Source organism: Protopterus annectens, chromosome 8.part0 (genome assembly GCF_019279795.1).
Source record: "Protopterus annectens isolate FY-2018-M chromosome 8.part0, PAN1.0, whole genome shotgun sequence".
NCBI lineage: Eukaryota > Metazoa > Chordata > Ceratodontiformes > Protopteridae > Protopterus > Protopterus annectens.
The window spans coordinates 840,839,317-840,864,156 of NC_056741.1; the positions used below are offsets into that span (position 1 = coordinate 840,839,317).

The 24,840-nt window shown below is 45.0% G+C and overlaps 1 protein-coding gene across 3 annotated transcripts in view; it reads right to left on the reverse strand.

Annotated features, from left to right (window-relative positions):
• The window catches only part of EMD (emerin), a 1,082,425-nt gene that overhangs the window by 273,945 nt on the left and 783,640 nt on the right, over positions 1 to 24,840 (reverse strand). For all 3 annotated transcript variants that reach the window (XM_044080328.1, XM_044080330.1, XM_044080331.1), the window contains exon 7: positions 4,820 to 5,167. In XM_044080328.1, coding sequence (XP_043936263.1) covers positions 4,820 to 5,167 — 348 coding nt within the window. The remainder of the gene's footprint in view (positions 1 to 4,819; positions 5,168 to 24,840) is intronic.

The window sequence follows — 24,840 nt, forward strand, 5'->3', positions numbered from 1 at the left end:
ACCATGGCATCCACTAGGGGACCCTTACTCCAGTGTGTCTTAGTTTTTTGGCAACCACAATCTTGTCCAGTTTAAGTGGTATTGGCTCCACCACATCAGGTTCCCTCCAAGCCAGCTAGGCAACCAGGGCAATAAGGTTATCCAGTCCTAAACACCTCGAGGAACACAGACTCCTCAGGACAGGGCACACTAGAGGACTTACCTTCTTGCTGTTTCATCAACTCGGGAATCTCCAAAGGTGATGTTTTCTATGAAGGATAATGAGGATTCTTCTCGAAGTCTGTGCCTTCAGTGACTAACTCTGGAGAGGAGTCTAAGTGTCTCCTTTTGTAAATATGTTTTTTAGGAATCTATCACTTATGGGCTTCGTAGGAAAGCTTAGAATCATACTGGAAGCTCGCATGGCAAAGCATCTCCAAGGCTGAAGGAGGACGACTGTTCCAGTCAACCGGATTGTGCACATTCAGATACAGTATCCAATGTCAGTTGGGATGGAGCAGTGAATGACAAGAAGCACCTCTTCTCTTGATCTGGAAAGAACCCTTTTAAATAATCTCAAATGTGAAAGACATAATCAGAGCCAAAGTAGCATTCATACAATCCAAAACAGAGGAGGGGCATTCTTTACTCCAATCTGTTCTGGTTCCAAGGCTGACAATGGAGTCGAGCTATCAAGTACTGAGGCACCAAGGAGAAGGGATGGATCCAAATAATTTGGAGTCTACCCTACCCCCAAAGCCTTGACTCCAAGGCTTCAGCTCCTACACTCGTCCCTATCCAACAATACTAGATTCGAGAATAAGGGAGACAGAGTTGAAGCCAAGGGGAAGGGTTGGATCAGTAAGGTTTGGATCTGAAGGTTGGACCAGAATAGGTGAAACCAATGGAAGGGTAGATAAGGCCATACCCTAGGTCCCCGATGGGGCTGGCAAAAGGAGGACCTCCCAGTTGAATCTGCATCAGAAGAAACCTGAAAACTGCACATCATCCTGTTGACATCTGCTTCTGTAAGGCTTCTCAAACAGAAGGACCTCGAAGACAAATCCACCAAAGGTGAGCAAGATGGACGCCTCTCCTGTAGGTAGGGAAAGTGAAGTCCAGGACTAACTGGCTCTGGTGAGAAAAATGGAGGGGGGCATTGGAGAACAGATTCAAGACGTTTCCAGATCCAAATGCTTAGGTATTTTTGGTGGTGGACTCAAAGGAACTGTTGTAACCAGGGACCACTTTCTGGGTTTTTCTACACCCTTTTCAGGTTTGTTCTCTCGTTTTATTTCCTTTTCAGGCTTGGGTTTCTCAGCTATCTTAGCCCGACAAGGAGTCTCTGAAGAAAAATAAGAATGTGACTTTCCATTTAGACTGGAAAAAGGCCTTTTAGGATTAGCTTGTCCCTACGTACACGAAGAGCTCTTGAATGAAAAGAGGCACACGCATCACAGTCAGTATCCAAGCATGCAAATCCCAGGCAGCAGACACAAAACAAATGGAGGTCCTGCTGCAGGATTTTGTGTCCACAAGCCAAATACTTCTTAAAGTTGGCCCTGTCCAGTATGACATGACAGAGAATAAAAAGCTGAAGAACCCAACACTGACACAACAAAGAAAGGATCAAGCAAAAACTCCAAAGCCTAGTTGACAGTAGCAAAAGAAATGAGCACCAGAAAATCAGTAAGATTTTAACAGGTTTGAATTACATAAGAACTGGGATTTTTGTTTTCATTTTTTTTTCGAGGGGAAGAAGTATAAGATTAAGTAAATAACACAGGGAATTAACTATTAAGGACAGCACAAAAATAGTGCTAAGAAAGCACTTATCTGTCTCAAAAAAATCAAAGCCCTCAAGCACCACGTCCTTCTGGATCAAGTGACAAGATCTGAAGTATTCTGAGGAACAGGGGGGAATTACAGACAGGGGAGGAGTCCTTGCCATGTATCCAAAGCTTCTGAAAAGCACTGATGTTGGATCTGGTCAGACCCGGTAACCCAAAGTTGAAACATGAAAACAGACATCAGATAGACAAATACAAAAAACTAAATAGGATGGGGATATGGTGAGATTTGGGGAAGAATAGCACTCTCAAGGATTGCTCTACCTCCAGAAAGGTGTGGCTCATACCTGCTGTTTGTATTCGTCACAATTTCATGATGATCAAGCACATGCCTGGTATTTATAAGACCCTTTTGCTAATCCTTACACTAGGAATTTTAAGCTACTGCCATCTTGCAAGACATTAATCAGGCCTGGATTTTCTCTTCCCTTGTGTCTTGAGGTGGCTGGGCTATAACCGTAGCTCTTATGGTAGTGCTTTACATTGTGTTCTTCTATCAAAGTGCAAAGTCAATGTCTGTGTAGTTCTTGACCGATAATGTAGCAGCCACACTAACACGGCTTGCACTCCTTGTGCACTGAACTGGAACTTCCCAAGATTACAAGGAGGTTACTAGACTAACGGCTCCAGGGCCCTTACAAGCCTAGCCAAGTTCAACCAGTGTTCCCAAGGGTGTCTAGTTCAAGAAGACACTAAAAACAGCACCTACTTCTGCTGTCCAAGAGGGATGCACAAGTGGAACCACTGGGGTGAATTTCCAGTTAGCCATCCAATCATCCAAATTATGCTTAAAAAGGGCCAACAAGGGGCTTTGTTTAACATGAATAGGAAGCTTGTTCCAAAGGTGGGGCAATCTCTGAGACAAATCTGTCTCTCCAGTACGTTCTGTTGATGTCGCATATCAGGTTAAGGTCCTTTGAGTGAATGGCCATTGTGCCATTTGATTTGCAAATGTGCAGCATTTCCATTAAAGTTAGGTCAAAGACGGCTCTATATGCAAGGCACAGGCTGCCTCTGAGCAGTCTGTATGACAGAGCAAAGTGACAATGATTTCAGCCTGTCTGCATAAGACAGATCTTGAAGACCCTGAATTTGTTTTTGTAAGGAACTTTTGTGGTCTCTCCAAATGATGCAGGTGTTTGGAAAGGAACATACTTACCAAAGGGAGCACTGCACTCTATTACTGGCCTGATGAGGGATGATTACAGGGGGGTTATAACCTATCTTTTTCTGGAGGCAATGCCCTTACTTATGAGATAAAATGCCCTTCTTACCACTGTGGAGTAATGGTGATCAAAGTTAAGGCTGCTGTCAACCTGTGTGCCCATATCTCTCACCACTGAGTGTGCTTAGGGTACTGCTATCGATGTGGTAGTTTACAGGAACATCACCCTTGCAGAAGGTGATAATGCATTTTTTTGCATTGAGTTTAAAACTATGACTTTGGCACCAGTCATTACTCGACGTAAGACCTTCTTGCAGGATGCTGACATCGCTAGGGGATTCAATGATCGCTCCCAGTTTGCAGTCATCAGCAAACTTGGTCAGCCTCAGTCCTTTAGTTTTAGCCTGTACTTCACAGTATTAGATTCCGAACAGTAGGGATCCCAGAACTGATCCCTGTGAAACACCACTGGACATGGGTCTGCTGGAGGAGGTGGATTCCTCTATTTTGACTGTACGAGTTCTATCAGTAAGCTAGTTTGCAACTCACCTGACACTATTATGGGTTGATACCCAGCTGGGTGAGTTTACCAATGATGCCTGAGTGGGAGACTGTGTCAAAGGCCTTGGCCATGTCTAGGTAGGCTGTATGCACAGATATGCCCTCGTCTATGGCTTTGGTAACTGTCTCAGAAGTCTGCCAAGTTTAACAAACATGATCTCTCCCGGAGAGTGTCAAACTGGGTGGGGTAGAACGATTGGAGATTTCCTATATCTCTGTTAAAAAAGTCTATGATGATTTGTTCCATGGCCTTGCATACAAGGCTGGTCAGGCTAATGGATCTATAGTTCCCGGAGTCCGTGGATGCACCCTTTAGTGCAAAGGGATGACGGTAGCAGTTTTCCAATCTACTGGGATGAAGCCTGTGCTTAGGCTGTGATTGAAAAGCATGCTCAGTGGTGATGCTAATTCCTATTTTAACCCATGTAGAACACAGGCTGGGAAGTTGTCTGGTCCAGAGACTGTGTTTTTGGTCTTGGAGAGGGCATTTAAGACCTGCTCCTCAGAGATACTAGGTGGGGGACAGGTGTTAGGGATGCTTTGGGTATATGTGGCAGGGGACAAGGGAGTGAAGATTTCTCTGAGCTTGTCAGCCAACAGGTTTGTTATATCCACAGACTCTACATATGTAGTACCATTAACTGAGTTCAGTGCAAATCTGGACCTTACCTTTGAGGTTACAGATGCAACTAAAGAATGCCTTGTGGTTATCCTTAGTTAGGGAAGCTAATTTGGATTCAAAGTTAGCTTTAGAGGACTTCACTAGGAATCTTATTTTTTTTACTTAAGTTGAGGAGGGAGTGTTTCCAGTTTTGAGACCGTTCCTTCCTACTTAGACAGCAATTTCTTTCTCCTATTGTATTACCTATTAGTGGCAGTTATCCACCAGGCTCAGCAGTGAATGTCTGAATCATTACCTGAACTGTGTAAAAGGCAAAACTGGCTGCCACAGAGGCTTGACATGCTTCCCTACACAAGTCCATCCTATTACAGCACAGGAGAGTAACCCCCCCCCCTCCCTAGCACAGTTGCAAAGGAAAAAAGGTAGAGAAACTGGAGGGTGCAGCAGAGGAAATCTGCACAGTCCCTGCATATCAGACCTTATCTTTTATGGCATGCAAGTAAAGAATTTTATTACTTTCACAAACAAGTGAAGGAAATGACAGCAGTTAAGTTGCTTGAAGAACTCTGTCCACTGCAGAAAACCTTACAAATTGCTTAAAACAGCTTAAAGATCAAGTAATAACCTACTGCTATTACTTACTGTTTGTGGTGGTGTTCGCTGACGCAGAATCTCCATTTCCTTCTCATATTCAAGTTCTTTAAGCTGAAGCTCATGCTGACGCTGTCTCTCTCGTTCTTCTACTTCAACCCGTAGTCGAAGTAACTCAGCCTCAGTTCTTTGTCTCTCCAGTTCAGACTTTCGCTTCTCTTCCTTTTCTCGCTCTACTGCTTCCAGCTGGATCCTCTTCATATCTGCCTCAGACTTTGCTTTAATCAGTGCTAGTTCCAGTTCCAGCCTTTGCACTTCACTGGTAGACTCATTTTCTGGGTCACTTTCATCCTCAGCAACATTAGACTTAGCACCAAAGACAACGGAAGAAGGAGCACTCTGCAATGAGTGGCATTACAGAGTAAGGCAGCTAGCTTACTTACAAGATATAACCAAAACAAAATTTTTCTGCACTCGGCGAAATTTAAAAAAAAAAAAAAAAAAAACCAGGAACACCAAAGAGTCACAATTGTAGATTAAATTAATTTATTTAAAAAAATCACTCATTGCTAATACCAATCAGCAAAGCCAAAGTACAATGATGTGATTAGTTTTGCTAATGACCCGATTGTTAACAGAGGGAATTAGCTGCTTGTTTATTTGATTGGCTGTAAGTTTTTATAATGTAATGAAATTATACACTTCTTACATGCATTATTCAAAGAAAGCAGTTAACTGCAAATTATTCTTGCCTTTGGAAGCAATAGCACAGAAACATCTGTAAGTTCAGCCTTTGTCAGAAAACAATCATCATGCATGTACATCAGGCTGGAGTAATATCACTACCCATGCACTAACTTAAATCACCATCAGCTGAACTCTTCATCGGTTAGCAACTACACAGCATGTCATAAAATTTTGCATTCAAATTAAAAGTCAGAAATTCATTACACAATTTCAACAAATACACCAGTGTGAACTACTGGCAAATTCTAAAACAGTTATAAAAATGATGAACAGGTTCACAAACAGACAAAGCCATAGAAATAACCAACAGTGTATACAAAATTGCTTTTGAACCATATTAGCAACATATGCCATCTTCTTGGTCAAAAACCCAAACACTATTTTGGGGTCTCCTTGCCGGCAGTTCAATATAGAAAAATCATAAGACCAAAACCACACAGCACATTTACACCACTAGCTTAAAAACATCAAACTGGAGTTAGAGTTCCAAAAAAATTTGAGGAACTTTTATTATGTCTTACTCTTCCAATCATCTTATCCAATGAATCAAGATAGGAGAAAACTCTTCTGCCTAAACAAAACATGTATTAACAGGCCAATTATGGGGCAAAAACAAAACATTAAAATAATCAAGACTGAAGATGCATTTATTATTTTTAATGAACATTATCAGCAACAGCCAGTAAACACTAGTTTACTGAACTGCAGAGCATTGATTTATTAACAAGTGCTGCTACACATTGTGTTTAACTTCAGTACTACGAAACACTTCTACGATGATGATCTGCTTATCTCATGCATTCTTGAGAGATACTAATGTTATGAGTCGCTTTGCTGTGTTTGCAAGTAATTTACTATACAATGTGCCTTTTCTGGGACTATGTACTTCACAATAAATTGACAAGACCCTTGATCACCTTAATCTTTACTCTTCATGAAGTACTGACATTTTTTCATAATGACAACTAACATCCATTTTTTTCTTCCATATCCTAGAATATAAACATGGTACCACGTCAGCTGCTTTTTCCTGATTAATTATACGCAATGTGATAATGTTCTTCTGCAGACATGGGCACCAATTCTCAAACGCCCAAACACCAGGGTCTCCCCCCTATTGTATCATCAGGCCTCAGCTATGCCCTACTTCTGTACACCAAAGTTAAGTGCATCATGCACAATCTGTTGTGGACATTTTTCCTGCTGCTTGGTAGACTGACAATATATTTAACTATCTACCCCCCCAGTGTGAGAACACTGCCCTCCCATCTACGTTCACTAAATATACCACACCTCTGAGGTCACACCACCTTGGAGCAGAGAGTATTAACTTATTTCTTTTTTGCCTGAACTGACGTAACCTGTGAGGCAGTATATTTCCAGACAGGGATGTGGAGGGCCCAGCCTCTACATTGGGAGGGAGTACAATGGGGCACAGACCCTTGTAAAATCAATGTACAACAGTGTTTTTATTATATGTTACCACCAGGGAAGGCTTAGGCAGCTGTATCATGTGATGGCATCTGATGTACACAGTAGACAGGCAGGGCTAAAGTTTTGATTTCTCACACCTTACCAATAACCCAAGGACAGTCAGAGCTGTAGCAAGTAATCTTTGGCTTTTATTAACGACTCTCTGGTAGCAGCAAGGAGCCACTTGTCAAAATAAGGACACGCAAGCAGTCCCTTGAGTTGTAGATGGGCTGCAACTACTGCCATACTCTTAGTGGACACCCGTGGGACTGTGATGATACCAAAGGGCAAGGTTTTGAACTGACACAGCATGGCTCCCAACTGGAAGCCCAAAAACCTTTGCAATTTTGATGTGATGGCAAACATACTAAAGGTCTAATGGTCATCCAGTTGTTCGTTTTCAGGCATGGCAAAAACAACTGCAAAATAACTATGCTGAAAGGGGAGAGTCCTTTTTATGTAGAGGTTTAAGCCACTGGGATCCAAAATTGGCTTGATGGCCATGTTTTTCTTTGGTACTAAAAAGAATACAGAATAGACTCCTGACCCTCTCTGGTTTTGTAGGAACTTTTTAATGGCTGCACTGTGAAGAAGGGAAAGAAATTATTGTCTGGCCTCTTTTGTTGACTGGGTGGAAAGTATGGAAATGAATGATTGGTTTGACTGGGTGGAAAGTATGGAAATGACTGTTTGGTTTGGTGGGAGTTGGGAAAAGGGTATTGTATATCCTCTGAATATTACCCCTCTTACCCAGTGATCCTGCACGATGGCCAGCCACATAGGGAGGTAGAAAGATTACTACCTCCAGAGGTGGACAGCCAGTGAAGTCTTCAGGGTCACTAATGTTCAGCATACCGATAACTGCAGCCTTAGCTACATGGGTTACATCCTGCCAAGGATATAACAGCAGACCAGCTTGCAAAGCATCAGGGCACCTTCTATGCACCAAAACTGCCAGTCAGTTCCAGCTGAGCTGAATGAAAGGACAAGTTTGGGCACCACACCCTTCACAGCTTTCTTGTAGAAGAGAACGGGCTTCTGCAGTCTTTTGAAGATCCGCAATCAGCTTTGTGTTGGTCCTTTGCTGGGTAGATAATTTTTCTTTGAGGAAAAACCTTAGACAAAATATTTATTGTTTTAAATGTACTTTCTTGCTTAGGATTTTTTTTAAGCTAGGAGCTAGTATTTTAAAGGACTTTTAATGATTTAAAATTTTTTACCAGCTTATGCTGCTTTTTCCCCCTCTGGGAAAGAGGCACCACTTTCAGCTCCACCAGGGAACAGACTACCTGCCCGGATAATAAGGTCTTAATTCCCTTTAGGCATCTGTTTACCAAGGGTGTGGAGCTAACGGAAGAAAGAAAGCTTGCTACTAGAAAAACACACATTAGTAAATGGAAAAGGTTTTCTAGTTAGTACCAAAAACATAACTGCACCCATTCAGGGCTAGTGTTTCTCTGGTTTAACAATGTTTATGACAGTTACTCTCCATCAAGGTTCATTTATCAACCACTTAGGCATGTCTGCTCATAGATCTTCCTCTTTCAATGTATTCTCATGTCAAAATGTTTTTGAAATGGGTTTTGCAAAGCATGCCTCCAAGAAAACCAGTGGCTCCTTCTTGGGACCTTGATTTTGTGTTACAAAAGCTAATACTTGCTCCATTTGAACAAGTTAATTTGGCTGACTTGAGGTTCTTAAGGAAAACTGTTTTACTGATTGTTCTGATCCCTGCAAGAATATCTGAGTTGCAAGACTTATGGTGAGTCTACACTATCTAGTTATCCACAGAGACAGGGTTTATTTGAGAACTAATCTTTTTGTTATGCCTAAAGTGTTATCGGAGGTTACTTTAAGCCAAACTATCGTTCTCCCAGTCTTCTTTCCTGGACCTAAAATTGCTAGAGAAAGGATACTTCATACATTGGATGTCCACAGGCAACTCCGGTACTATCCTGGCAGAACTAAATCTTTCAGATCTTTGACCAATTAATTTACTGTGAAAGAGGAGGAGGAGGGACAACCATCTGTCAAAATACACCATTTCCAAATGGTTGTCTCATGCTATTACCTTTTGTTATTCTCACCACAAGAAAAAAAAAATTCCAGGCAGGGTCAAAGCCACCAGGGCCTTGGCCTGTTCTACATTTTTTTTGGAAAGCATTGGATTCTAGAAGTAGTCTAGAAATAGCTATTTGGTTCTCTACACATTCTTTTGCAATACCATTCTCCAGGGGCTCCTGGACCCTTCCCCTTCAAGCTCCCAAATGTTGTAATATAGGGTAATATACCCATATTGCTAAGACTACTGCAGCAGCAATCAATATGATAAACATAGTACAGTTGTGTAAGTAAAGTTATCATAACAGTAGATATTCGAATGATCACTTTTACAGTAGCTACTCCCTCCCTCTATCCCTTTGTTTTTTGTGTATTTTATATGCCAGGGTGTAGACATTTACTTTCTGTTCCTGCAAGCAATGCCCTTTCAGGGCTCAGCCTCCCTGCTCTGCTGGCATGAAAACTCTGAAGGACTTGGCACCCAAGTCTGTCTTTTTATTTAGCTCAGGTCACTAATGGTTTGGGTGACTAGAAGGTGCCGTGAAGCTGTGGAAGCTCTCCAGCTAAGATTACTGCAGCAGTGATCATTCAAACATATACTGTTAAATTTACTTACACAACTGTACTTTTGTCTGAAAAGGACTCACAAAATCCCTTGTACTGTGGACTTCCATAATCACTAGGTCTGCATATGTAAGAGGCCACCTCTGCCTCCCCTCTGAGGTGTAGTCAAAGGAGTTGGAGTTTTCTAAGCCATCATGATTTGGATCCCTTCTAAGCAAATAAGAGAGAAGGGCCATCCTTAGCTGCCCTACAGATAGAGGATTAAGGCAAATGTTGGACAGACAGGGCTTACATCCTTTGAACGGGTACCTGTCCCACTGGGCATAGACTCAAGAGGCTTCAAAAATCATGCTGTCATGACTTGCAGCCTTATGCTCCTGTATGAAAAGAATGGGGATAGTGAAAGCATCAGCGTTCTTTAGTATTAGGTATCTTATACCCAGCCACCAAGAATGCCTTTAATAACTGGTATCTGGCTTTGTCATTGCCAACAGACTGTTATCCCACTATTATCCAAAACAGCAATGAAAGGTTGGAAAAAGAAAAACACATTGTAGTCAAAGGGAAGGAGACCGATAAAGACGTGCATCCCTGTAGCTGGTTTTTTTCAGGGCTTTGAAGAATTGACAAGGTCTTTATTTTCTAACACTGCCTACCTGTCAAATCACTCATCTCTAACTTTTTACATCCATCCATTTGTCAGTGGTGTTCCATCTTTTGTTTGCTAGCATCACTAGAAGAAAGATCCTGAAAAAATGAGAAATGCCCCTTGGTCTAAGACCACATGCTTTTTATGTTCCATATAAGCATTAAGATGGTGGGCCCAACAAAGTATGGCTTTCTTGTTAAAAGTACAGTATTCATAAGGCAACACTGGATGTCTCTCACAGAGACAGAAAGCTAAATGTTGATCAAGAACGAACCTAAGAATTGTTAGAGAGAGGCAAATTCAAACCAAGAAATGAAAGGTTAATATTGGCAGCCCAAGATAGTGGGCTACGTACATGCTGGTTTATAAAGTCCACTGAACATGTGGGAAAAACACACAAATGTAGGCTTTGTAAAACCAAATTGGAAACAGTCACACATCTTGTTGCTGTTTGCAACACACTACAGGCAGAAGGACTGTATATTGAAAGGTATAATAATGTGGCAAGACTGTTGCACTGGGCATTGTGCAAGCATTATTTTATCAAATTGGCTGAAAAACAATGGAAACATGAGCCAGAAAGCATCGTAGAAAATGAAGTACATATCACATGGGATCACCCATTACTACCAGTTCAAAAGACAGATGCTAGAAAACCAGACATAGTGGTCCAAGAAAAGATGACAAAAGTAGCATTGATCATTGAAATTGGCGTACAGAGAGACACAATGTCATAAAATACCAGGATCTGCAGGCAGAGACAAGAGCAATGTGGAAGAAAGATACCCAGCAGTCCTAATAGTAGTAGGAGCAACGGGTCTTATAAAAAAGAATTTACAATCATATTTAGATAGGTTACCAATCCATGTAGCCCCATACGAATTGCAGGAGGAGTCACTACTGGGCACATTGCGGGTACTGCGAAGAGCGCTTTTGGCTGATATCAAAGATCGAAGCAATACTCATTTCAGGAACTTTAATCATACTTTGACTTAAAATGAATGCAAACTGGAACTCACAACAGCAAAAAGTATAGTAAGCACAAAAACAGTTCCAGTTTAAAAATCACGATCCACGATTTATTTTCTGTAATACAAACACCAATAAAAGTCACAAGTTTAGCGCTTTCATCTACGTGATGTAGACTTCTTCAGAACAAACTCTACTGATAACAAACAATGATCCTTATATGGGGTCCATTCCAGTCATGGTATTAGAAACCCAAAAGATTTGGAAAAATTAGAAAAAGACAGAAAAGACAATGTAGGTGATAATCTTTTAGTGGCACCTGTCTCCCACAGGTTCACTTGACTTTTCCAGTGATATAATTCCCTGAAAGATGAGACTTCCAAGATGGCTGCACATTCAGTAACAGCTTAATCCTACCTTTCCCAGTGTGAAGACAGAAACTCAGCAGAGAAGGCCAGTGGACTTTTGTGCTTTTGCATAAACTTCAGTAACTGGCGAGTAAGTGCACTGCCTGGATGCCAGGAAAAAAGAAACAGAAGACCCAAAGGAAAATCAGCTACAAAAGGTGAGGAAAAAACTCTGAATGGGAAAAGTACTGTAGCTGTTCAACAAAAAGTAGTGCAAGCTCCAGACATGACTTCCAGTAACCTAGAGGAAAGCATAAGACAACTGAACATAGACTTGGTTAAAATCAATGAAACCTTGGAGTATATCAACTCAAACAACAAGGCTGGAAAAATGGAAGAAGCTTTAAAAAGAAGTTATGTCCTTACCATAACGTTCCATGTGGAGTGTTCATCTCGCCTTGGTTATTACACATGGGTTCGGAGCCGATCCTCGGCTCCGTGCCTGCCGACTGCAAGCTCTGCATCGAGAAGAAGCTCGAGGACATCCAATACCCACAATCCCCCTCTGCCTTTACCTCAGATCTAGTTTGCAAGCAAACCAGACATACAGCACGCACACCTGCTAACTATATACATAAAGTACATATATATACAAACATACCAAGAGTATGATAGTAATAGCAATACTGCAACAGCAGAAGGAGAATACTCCAGACCAGGCACCAAATCGAACGTTCTTCCTAAGGGTGGGAAGGGTGGGAGTGTAATAACCAAGGCGAGATGAACACTCCACATGGAACGTTATGGTAAGGACATAACTTCTTTATGTGAGAGTGTTCAATCTCGCCTTTGTTCTTACACATGGGTAGCGTCCCTAGCTCCATGATCCTGAGGAACTCAAGGGAGAACGTTCTTGAGCACAGTGGAACCAAAGGTTGCCCTATCCCTAGAAACCCTGTCCACTTTGTAATGAGAAATAAATGTATGTGGTTTAGCCCAAGTAGCAGCCGCACAAATGATGTCTAAAGGTAAGCGAGCTGCATGAGCCAAAGATGTAGAAATTGATCTGGTAGAATGTCCTCTGGGTTTTGCTGATAATGTTTGATCAGAATTCTCATAAACAAAAATGATACAATCAGTTAGCCACTTCGAAAGAGTTCGTTTCGTAACTGCAAGACCCTTTCTGCTGTCAGCAAAAGCTATAAATAGCTGATCAGATTTCCTGTGATCTTTTGTTCTATCCAAATAAAATCTGAGTTGTCTATGGACGTCCAGTTTGTGCAACATATACTCTAATTTATTAGAGTGGTGTTTAAAGAAGGTGGGTAATTCAATGGACTGGTTAATATTACTAGTAGAACAAACTTTGGGAAGAAAGGATGGATTAGTGCGAAGGGATACTCTGTCAGAATGAAAAATTAAATAGGGATGTTTGACTGAAAGGGCTTGTAGCTCAGACACCCGTCTAGCCGATGTAATAGCCACCAGAAATAATGTTTTCCATGACAAAAATTTCAAGGTGCAACTCGAAGCTGGTTCAAAGGGTGGTAACATCAATTTAGAGAGCAATAAATTTAAATTCCATGGTGATGTGGGACTTCTGACTGGTGGTCTGATATGAAAAGAACCTTTTAAAAAGGCTTTACAGAGTCTGAGAGCCATAATAGGTGCACCACTTTCTTCTATATGATAGTTAGAAATGGCAGCCAACTGTACCCTTAAGGTAGCCGGAGAAGCTCCTTCCTGAAATAAATCGGTTAGAAATTCTAAGACCTTATTCAACGGGGCTGTAACAGGGTCCAGGTGATGTGACTCAGCCCAGATGACAAAACGTTTCCATTTACTAGTATAAGTTTTTACAGTGGAAACTTTATGAGAAGCTACCAAGATACCTTGAACCGCCGATGAAAGGGGGATTGACCTGGCTAAAAAGGGAAGCGGAGCAGCCAAGCTGCTAGATGGAGAGATTCCAGGGATGGGTGAGGAACTCCTGACGAATGAGTCAGTAGATCTGGCTCTGGGTCCAGCATCCAAGGTCCCCGAATGCGGTGGCGCAAGAGAAAGGGGAACCAAATTTGACGAGGCCAGAACGGAGCAATGAGAATTATAGTCCTCTGAAGGTTGTTTGCTTTCTGCAGAAACTTTGCAATCAGGGGAAATGGAGGAAAAGCATAAAGGAGACCCGGGGGCCAAACGTGCACCAGCGCGTCCCTTGGGACTTCCCCTGGAGGGGGTAATAGGGCAAAGTAGCTCCTGCATTTGGCGTTCATTGGAGACGCAAACAGATCGCAGGTAGGCTGGCCCCATTTGCGAAAAATCTTCTCCGCAACTGACTGTTTGAGGGACCACTCGTGAGGCAATAGAATTGCCCTGCTCAGCCTGTCGGCTATGACGTTGGATGACCCCGGGATGTGCGTTGCGATTAGAAAGCGACCGGTGGACTCTGCCCATTGCCAAATTCTCATGGCCTCTCTGCATAGTTGGTAGGACCTGGTTACCCCTTGCTTGTTTATGTACCAGACTACGGACATGTTGTCTGTCTGAACTGCAATGGTCCCTGGAGGAAGAAGGGGAGCAAAGTGTTGCAACGCCAAAAACACTGCCCTCAACTCCAGAACATTGATGTGCAGATTGTACTCTAGATTGGTCCATTCGCCTTGGACTGTCTGTCCCTGAAAGATGCCCCCCCACCCTATCAGGGAAGCGTCCGTGGTTATCGTCGCTGACGGTGCGGGTAGCACAAATGGTCTTCCGCTGGATAGGTTGCAAGTCTGTAACCACCACATTAGGTGTGATTTGCATGTTTTCGTTATCAATATCTCGTGAGTTAGTGGAAGTTGTTGGAATGACCATTGAGCAAATAGAAGCCATTGTAGCACTCTCATGTGCAGTCTTCCCAATGGTATTGCTATGAGAGAAGCTGCCACGAGACCCAGAACTTTCAGAACAATTTTTGCTGGGGATTTCCTGGACGACAGCAGAAGGGAAATGTTGGATTGAAGTGCAACTATTCTTTCTGTTGGGAGTTTTAGAACTAACTGACGAGTATCTAACTCCGCTCCTATGAATAAGATATGCTGTGATGGCTGTAGCAACGATTTTTCGAAATTTACCGAGATGCCAAGGTGTGTACAAAGTTGTAAGGTGTAATCCCTGGCTTGTATCAGTTGACGCCTGGTGGTGGCAGACAGGAGCCAGTCGTCTAGATACGGAAACACCTGGAATCCTAGGCGCCTCAGATGAGACGCTACCACTGCCATGCATTTGGTGAAGACCCTGGGGGCTGTGGTCAGACCAAAGGGCAGGGCTCGAAACTGATAGTGACTGGCTCCCAGCCGGAAGCGCAAGTGATCTCTGGACGCCCTGGCCATTTTGATGTGGTAGTATGCGTCCTTCAGATCTATTGAGCACATCCAGTCGTCCTTCTGTAAGAATGGAAGGATCGATTGAAGCGTGACCATTCGGAACTTTTCCTTCTTGACAAAGGTGTTGAGATGACTTAGGTCCAGAATCGGCCTCCAGTCCCCTGTTTTCTTTGGAACTAAAAAGAACCTTGAGTAAGTTCCGAATCCTATTTGGTCCGCTGGGACTGGTTGGATGACTCTTTTTCTTAGCTTCGAAATTTCTGTAGCTGCTGGATCTCGCAGATGGGGTGGTACATCTGGGAGTTTCTTCTTTGGGATGGGGGTGGATAGAAATGGGATTTTGTAACCTCTGGTAACCACGCTTTTTACCCAATTGTCTGAAGAAAGGTTTTGCCAGGCCTGAGGGTATAAAGCTAAGCGACCCCCGACTGCCTCCAGAGCAGGACAGTCGGGCCTCCTCTCAGGAGTGCTGAAAAGGTTTGCCAGGGAGGTTATCCCTGTCACCTTGGTTTTGCGGACCCCCTCTGCCGCCAGGGCGGCGTCTTCCACCTCTGCCCCCCCCTCTGCCTCTAGAGGGGGCATCACCCTGTGTGTCTGGAAAAGACCTTTGGGGTTTTCGAAACCACATTTTCCCACCACGTTGCCCTTTGGGGTACGGTCTAGAAGGGGTGGAAAAACGGACTCCGACAGCAGACAGAGTCTTTCCCTCCTGTTCACACCGGGTAAGGGTCTCCTTTACTTTAGGGCCAAAAAGTGTGGCTCCATCAAATGGGGCGTTAGTAAAGGAAGACTTGAAGGCTTCCGCAAACGAACATAAGCGCATCCAGGATTGCCTACGAAGAGCAATCGCTGAAGCCGCTGCCCTACTCGATCCTTCGGCTGCATAGGATATCAGCCTCATGGACGAGTTCACAATGGACGTTAGGGTGTTGAGATGCGCTGTAACTTTCTCTGAGACAGCGGCATCTGTAGCACCCTGGAGGGTATCTCCCAACTCTTTGACTAGATCCCTCTGTAAACGTGTAAAATGGGTCAAATAGTTCAGGGAACGCATAGAGAAAGCTGCTGAACTGAAAATGCGCTTCCCATATCTGTCCATGGTCCTAGAATCTTTGTTAGGCGGATGGACAGATGAGGAAGATTCCGACATCTCCTTTTTCGTGGCCGCTGCCACCACCATGGCGTCTACCGGAACTCCTTTGGTAAGGTGAGCTTTGTCCTGTGGTGCCGTGATGTACTTATTTGGCTTCCTAGGGACAGGTTCCACCGTGTCAGGAGTCTCCCACGCCCTTCGAGCAATCAATTCCATTAACTCATCAAAGGGCGGAGTGACCCAGGAGGAGGAAGGACGGGCACCAAATGCCTTCAGCAAAACTGACTCATCCTCAGAAGGGGGGAGGGCTTGCCAGTCACCTCTCTGTTTAAGGATCTCCAAGATGTCAGCAAAAGAGACATCCTCTGAAGGTGACTTAGGGGACCCTTCTGACTCATCTAAGTCAGTATCAGATGTCAAGGATTCTTGTGGGGAATCCAAGTGTCTCCTCTTACACAGTCTTTTCCTAGGAACTTCTTCGTGGGGAACATCCGAAGAAGCCTCCGAGGAAGAGTGGGCACCCTCCAGGGGTGGCTGAGACACTGGTGCCCGACGCTTGGACGTGGCCGTGGGTGCAGAGGAGGATAACGGTCCTTTGCGGGGAGGAGAAGCTGTACCTGCTGATGTGGTTGTCTGAGTAGACAACACCTTCCTCATGAGGTCGAAGGCCCCGGGTCCCAGTCGAGGTATCTCCCGGTTCGAAGAAATGGGAAGAATCCCGAAACAGGAGCCGAAGGCACCGACCCCGAGGACGGAACCGAATCGATCCGTGCGAGGCCCGAGAGGAGAGTCGGAACCGAAACATCGGTCCGACTCTCGGTCCCGGAACCCAGGACAGACCTTCGGGTCCGAGACTCCGGTACCGGATCGGATGGAGTCGAGGTAAACGGTGCCGACCGAGAAAAAGACGGTTCTGGCACCGAGGGCTCCACAATCATCAGGTCAGCCTCTTCCGGCTCCGAAGACTGAACAGGTCTCGAAGGAGGAACAGATGGAGATAGTGGCAGGCCTTCAAGTCTCGACATCAATTGAGAGGAGACCGAAATAAGCTTGGACAGGGCCGTATGCTCCATAAGTTTCTGCACCACCCGGTCCACGTCGGTGTCGGAAAGGGCTCTCGAAGAACGAGTCGAAGGGATCGAAGACGGAGCCGACCTCAATAGAGTCGGTGGAGGGAGCTCAGTCACCGGTTCCAAGACTCGAGGCTCGGGAACTGCCAACAGTTGAATACTCGGCCCCGAAGTCTGTGGAACCGGTGATCCAACTAAACTCGAAGAGCTCGGAGCCGATGTCTTTGGCTCCGACGCCTTCGACCCCTTCGAAGACTTGGATGCCTGGTCTGAAGCATCCAAGGCTTCCTGGAAAGAGGGTTTCAGCAATCCTCTATCCATCAGTTTCCTGCGCCTATCTGTCATGACCCTCCCACTAAAAGAGTGACAAATAGAGCAGTCCTCTTGTAAGTGGAGAGGGCCAAGACAGTAGACACAGGAACTGTGGTTGTCTGTGACCGACATTTTTTGGCCACACTGACAACGCTTGAAGCCAGATTTTAATTTTTCTGACATGACAACAAGAAAAAATGACAGTCCAGTAATTAAAAGTCACTTCCAAAGAGAAAACACAGTCAAATCCGGTATATGTCAAATCCTGTAATATAGCACTACACAATATTTAGTCAAGTTATTTAAGTAGGGGAGGTAGGCCCCGAAAAAAAACTCTGTACCCTTTAGTTAAACTAAGTAACTAATCTAAGGAACCGAGATATCAAAGTCCACTCACACACCTACTCTAACTATTCATTGACTATAAGAAGAAATAAATTTTTTTTTTTTTTTTTTTTTTTTTTTAAACGGAAAGAACAAATCTTATCTGTAAAAGCCTCGAGCTAGTCCCCAGCGATGCGTATGCAGCAGCGGCAAACTAGATCTGAGGTAAAGGCAGAGGGGGATTGTGGGTATTGGATGTCCTCGAGCTTCTTCTCGATGCAGAGCTTGCAGTCGGCCGGCACGGAGCCGAGGATCGGCTCCGAACCCATGTGTAAGAACAAAGGCGAGATTGAACACTCTCACATGCAGATATTCAGATGAGGTGCACAAAAAGAGATGTTAGAGGACAGAGCATACAGAGAAAAATAGAAGTTATGTTCTTACCATAACGTTCCATGTTAGTTGTCTTCTTCTCGTCTTCTTTCTTGCTGGATGGGTTCGGAGCCGACCTCGGCTCCGACTCGGCCACTCTAAAGCTCGAGAGTTGGTTCCACCGGCTCGAGGCTCCCCTTATATCCCACAATGCTAGGCGAGAATTACCTCAGATCTTGTTTGTGAGCTAGGCCCAGCTAATAATATAACCAGGAAAAACTGGAAAAAGAATCCACCTCTAAAAACAAGGGGAAGAGGAAAGGTGACCTAAAGCCTGATCTAGGAAAATATGCACAGCAGAGCATATACCTATAGCAAAGAGGTGGTAGAAAGAGAGGTCACAATCAAACTCCTCTAGGTCTGTCCAGGCCAGGGGGAAGGAGGGGGGCCTTAAGAAAGAAGGCGAAGAAGACAACTAACATGGAACGTTATGGTAAGAACATAACTTCTATATGTTAAGTTGTCTATCTCGCCTTCATTCTTGCTGGATGGGACCGTCCCTAGCACCTTGTCCCGGTGGCCTAACGGAACAGACTCTTGAGAACAGTGGAACCAAAGTTAGCTCTATGCCTAGAAGCTAAATCCAACTTATAATGAGAAATGAAAGTGTGAGGAGTAGCCCAAGTAGCCGCTGCACAAATGGTGTCAATAGGCAGTCTGTCTTGGAAGGCTATAGAAGTAGCCAAAGCTCTGGTGGAATGGGCTTTAGGTTTGTTAGGCAGCTTTTGGTGTCTAATTTCATAAACAAGGGAAATCAGAGATGTTAGCCATCTAGATAATGATACCTTTGAAACTGAAAGTCCTTTTCTGCCTTCTGCATAGGAGACAAACAGCTGGTCAGATTTTCTGAATTGTTTGGTTCTATCCAAATAGTACCTTAACTGACGATGAACATCTAGCCAGTGTAACTTTTGTTCAGACCTATTGGAATATTCTGGAAAAAACACAGGGAGGTCAATGCTTTGATTTAGGTTAGACGCCGAGGCTATCTTAGGCAAAAATGATGGGTTGGTTCAGAAGATACCCTGTCCTTATGGAACAACAGATAAGGAGGTCGACAGCTGAGCGCATGAAGTTCTGAAACTCTTCTAGCTGAAGTAATAGCTACCAGAAAGAGAGTCTTCCATGATAGCAATTTTAAAGAACAGGAGGCTGCAGGTTCGAAAGGGGGAAGAATCAAAGAACTAAGAACTAAATTTAGGTCCCAAGGAGGAGGAGGATTTCTTATAGGAGGTCTGAGTAGAAAAACTCCTTTCAAAAAGGCTTTGCAAAGCTTGTGGGACATTATGGCAGACTCTGAAATACCCACATGAAAATTAAAAATAGCTGCCAGTTGAACTTTAAGAGTAGAAGGAGATGAACCTGCATGGAAGAGTTCAGCTAGAAAATCAAGGACCATTTGGATGGAAGCAGTGAAAGGATCTATGTCCCTTCCTTGAGCCCAATAGGCGAAACGTTTCCACTTACTCAAATAAATCTTTCTAGTGGAAGATTTATGGGAAGCTATCAAAATATCTCGAACAGAGTGAGATATTTGAGGAAGCCTGGCTTAGGTTGGAATTGGAGGAACCAAGCAGTGAGGTTCAGAGAGGGAAGGGAGCGATGAAACTGACCCGATTGATGGATCAAAAGATCTGGAACTAGGTCCAGATGCCAAGGTCGCTCCAACAGAAAATGATGCAGAAAGGGGAACCAAACCTGTCGAGGCCAGTAAGGAGCAATGAGGATCAACGAGGCCTTCTGAGCGATAGCTTTCTGTATCACTTGAGAGATTAGTGGGAAGGAGGAAATGCATACAGAAGTCCCCGGGGCCAAACTTGGACTAGAGCGTCTCTGCTGGGCTGGCCTGGTAAAGGGAATAGGGTGAAATAATCTCTGCACTTGCTGTTTTGGGGAGTAGCAAAAACGTCGCAGCAAGGCTGACCCCACTTGAGAAAAATTTCTCTCACAACAGAGTCTTTCAGAGACCACTCATGAGGCATGAGGATAGCTCTGCTCAACTTGTCCACGATTTGATTGGACTTCCCGGGGATGTGCGTTGCTATCAGAAACCGCTGAGAAGAAATCGCCCATTGCCACAGTCTGAGTGCTTCTCGACACAGGGGTAGGACCTGGTTCCGCCTTGTTTGTTGATATACCACACTACGGACATATTGTCCGTCTGGATTGCTATCGTTCCCAAGGGAAGAGAGTCTTGAAGGGCTTGCAACGCTAAAAGCACTGCTCTCATCTCTAGAACATTTATGTGCAAGTGGCATTCTTCTGGTTGCCATGTGCCCTGGACAGTTCTGCCCTGATAATGCCCCCCCCACCCGATCAGGGAGGCGTCCGTTGTCAGTGTAGCAACCGGAGGGGGAGGAACAAAGGGTCTTCCCAATAAGAGCTGAGGGGAAGACATCCACCATAGAAGATGATTCCTGCATATTTGCGTGATCATAATGGTGTGGGACATCGGAAGTTGCTGGTATGACCATTGTGTGAAGAGCATCCATTGAAGGATTCTCATGTGGAATCTGGCTAACGGAAGCAAAGGAATGGCAGCCGCCATAATCCCCAATACTTTCAGAACTAACCTGGCTTTGACTCTGTTGCTGCTGAAGATGAGCGAGACCAGTTTTTGTATGTCTGTTATTCTCTGATCTGTTAGCCTCGCAGACATGTTGACTGTGTCTAGAAATGCGCCTATGAAGGTAATAACACGACAAGGCGACAAAACAGACTTTTCGCAATTTATTGAAATGCCTAAATTTTGACAAATGCGAAAGGTGTAGTCCCTGGCCAATAGAAGAAGATGCTTGGTGGGAGCTGTGAGGAGCCAGTCGTCCAAATATGGAAACACCTGGAATCCTTGACGTCTCAGGTGAGAAGCTACCACTGCCATGCATTTGGTAAACACCCGGGGGGCAGTGGTGAGACCAAAGGGCAGGGCCCTGAATTGAAAATGACTGGTTCCCAGCCTGAAGCGGAGGAATCTTCTGGAGCGTCTGTTCATTTTTATGTGATAGTACGCATCCTGAAGGTCTATAGAGCACATCCAGTTTCCTTTTCCCAATAGGGGAAGGATGGACTGCAGCGTGACCATCCGAAATCTTGTTTTCTTGACTGACTTGTTCAAGATACTGAGATCCAAAATTGGTCTCCAGTCCCCTGTTTTCTTTGGAACTAAAAAGAACCTTGAGTAGATTCCGGATCCTTGCTGGTCTGCTGGAACTGGCTGAATTGCTCTTTTTGCAAGCAGCTTTGAAATTTCCAAAGCTGCAAGATCCCTTTGAGCGGGTGGAACATCTGGAAGGGATTTTTTTGATTGGTTTGGAATGCGAACAAAGGGAATGGAATAGCCTTCGGAAATGATGGACTGTACCCATTTGTCTTGAGTCAGGGATAGCCAGGCTTCTGGGTACAGTGACAATCTTCCCCCGACTGCCTCCGAAGGTGGGCAGTCGGGCAACACCTCAGGGATGCTGAAAGGGCTTATCAGAGAAGGCTTCTCGATTGCCCTGGTTCTGCGGACCCCCCCTGCCTCTAGGGCGACGTCTACCATTGTTGTTCCCCCCTCTGCCTCTGGCGGGGAACCGACTCTGTACATCAGGCGAAGACCCTTGAGATTGTTTGCGGAACCACATTTTCCCACTTTTCTGACCTTTGGGGTAAGGCCTAGAAGGAGTAGAAAAACGGACTCCGACGGCAGAAAGAGTCTTGCCATCTGTCTCGCACCTAGTCAAGGTTTCTTTCACTTGAGGACCAAAAAGAGATGATCCATCAAATGGGGAATTAGTGAATGACGCGTTTAAAGGGGTCCAAAGTTGCATAGCCGCATCCAGGCATGCCTACGTAAGGCCACACCTGTCCCTGCGGCCCTGCTCGCTCCATCAGCCGCATAAGAGAGGAGGCGCATGGAGGAGTTGGCTATGGAGTTCAGGGTAGCCAGCTGAGTGTTCATCTTGTCTTGAAAACCCGCAGCCGTAGGATCCTTCAACATGTCACTCGCTTCTTTGATCAAGTCCCTTTGAAGACGAGTAAAATGGCATAGGTAGTTCAGCGAAAGCATTGCAAATGTCGCTGACGAGAACATCCGCTTCCCGTACCTGTCCATGGACCTAGATTCCTTGTTAGGTGGATGGACAGGCACTGAAGGATCAGCTAGTTCCTTCTTAGTGGCAGCAGCAACCACCATAGCATCCACAGAAACTCCTTTTGTCAGAAACTGTTTATCTGCTGGTGCTGTAATGAATTTTGAGGGTCTCCTGGGAGTGGGGTCCACTGAATCAGGAGCCGTCCATGCCTTTTTTGCTACCACCTGCATGAGGGGGTCAAAGGGTGGAGACACCCCGGAGGTGGAAGGACGAGAGCCAAACGCCTCAAGGTACACAGATTCATCCTCCGAAGGGTTGAGGGCTGGCCAATTTCCCCTCTGCTTAAGGATTTCTAGAATGTCTGCAAATGAGACATCTTCAGAAGGGGAACGGGGGGAACCCTCGGAATCCTCTAAATCTGTGTCAGAGGTGACGGACTCAGGTGAGTCTATGTGTTTCCTCTTACACTTTCTCTTCCGAGGGGGCTCTTCTGCCAAATCAGGAGAGGCCTCGGAAGAGGATGAGATCCCCACAGGGGATTCCTGAGGAGCTGGCTCTCTGCGGTCCGGGATGAGGGCGTGAGTCGACTTGACCTGAGGCACCAAAGAGGGGGGGCGGACGGAGCCGACTGTGGGGTAGAACCAGGTTCTAACACACTCCGCATGACCTCGAACGCACCCCTGTCAGGCAGAGCCAGAGGTCCCGCTCCGAAAACTAAAACCTCCCTCGGCACCGACAGTGATGGCTCGAGGCGATGTCGAGCCGAACTCACCAGCGCCGAAGCCTCGAGAGGGATAGCGGGGTCGCACAATGCTCCCATGCCACTCACCCCTCGAGCCGGCGATGGAAGTCCGGCGCCGAGATTCTTCTAAGGAAGAAATCGGAGCCGACGATGGAGCCGAAGACAATTGTATCGGCTCCGACGCTACCACAGTCTCGGTTCAACGCCCCGGCTCCGAGCTCAACGGAGTCGGAGGAGGAACATATTGAGGGACAGGGGCAGGCATCGACTGATGAGTCGGGCTCTGAAGCATTTGGGCCAGTGCCTCGGACTTAAGAAGTCGACTCACTACCCTCTGAAGTTCATGGTCCGACAGCCTCGATGACCTAGAGGAGTGAGATCTATGGCTCCGTTCAGACAGCAGAGGAGATGCTGGAGCCGAATGAACGGAGCCAAGGGATGGTGACCTAGACCTCTTCCTAGATGTCGGTTCCGAAGGTCTGGTCAGAGCCGACACAGGAATTTCTAATACCTCGGCTCCAGCCGGAGCCGAGGAAACCACAGAAACTGTAGACTGAGACTCATCGGCTCCAGCCGGAGCCGATGTAGACGGAGGTTTCGTAGCCTTAGGTCTCGGCTCAGTAGCTGGAGCCGAGGACCTAGAAGCCTTGGAGGGCTTTCCCGAAGAGACAGTAAGGGAACCCTCAGGCTTGAGTAAACCTCTCAGAATCAGTTTGTTTTTTCTTTCCTGCAGGACCCTGGGGCTGTGGCATACAGCACAGGAGTCCTGCAGGTGCAAAGGCCCCAGGCAATAGACACAAGAAGTGTGACCGTCTGTCAGAGACATTTTCTGACAGCACGAGTCACACTTCTTGAAGCCTGAGACCTTTGAGTCTTAAGACATTTTAGAAAAGTGTAATCACACACACCCAGTCAAACACACTGATTACACCCTATCCTATTTTAAACTCAAAAAATAAAACAAACTACCAAAGTTTTAAATTATGAGAAAAACACACACACACCACTAGGGGATGGAGGAAGAAGGCCCGAAGGCCCGAGGGAAGAACTTATAAGTTCTTGTGGAGAAAAAATGGGATTTTAGAGAGAAGGTGGGGGAGATTCCACTAAACTAAAGGAAACAAGTGTTAAAATTAAAATTAAAGGGGTTTAAGTATACTAACTTTAATCCAAAGTTACTCACCAAGAAGCCGGTAGAAAAACCAACACCTCGATCGCTGTAGCGGCAAACGAGATCTGAGGTAATTCTCGCCTAGCATTGTGGGATATAAGGGGAGCCTCGAGCCAGTGGAACCAACTCTCGAGCTTTAGAGTGGCCGAGTTGGAGCCAACCCATCCAGCAAGAATGAAGGCGAGATAGACAACTTAACATCTTGAGATTTTCAGCTGTACCAGAGAAGCTGGAAGGAGCAGACTGTATTAATTTTATGAAAGCACATATAAGCAACTGGACTGGTATTCCACAGCACGAATTGTTAAATGAAAGGGCACATGATGTGTATGCTCCAAACCTGGCTATGAGAAAGCAACCTAGACCTTTAATAGTAAAGATGCAATCCTACCAGCAGGAGGAGTTGATTCAGACAAAACTGTTGCAGAAAGACAAAGTACTAAAAAAGTGGGAGACAAAGCGTTTATGGAGAATGATTACTCATTGTACACCAGGAGGTCTAAGCACATTTTATACAATCCAGAGACCTTGGTCATTCCTTATTTAAAATGTTTCTTCATCATAGTATTTCTTGAAAGATAAATGTCCTCTGAAGAGATCTGATATGAATAGTCTAAACAGCCCTCAAATCAGCATAATTATAGATAAAGGAAGCAACTGCACTACTCTTCTAGCTATAA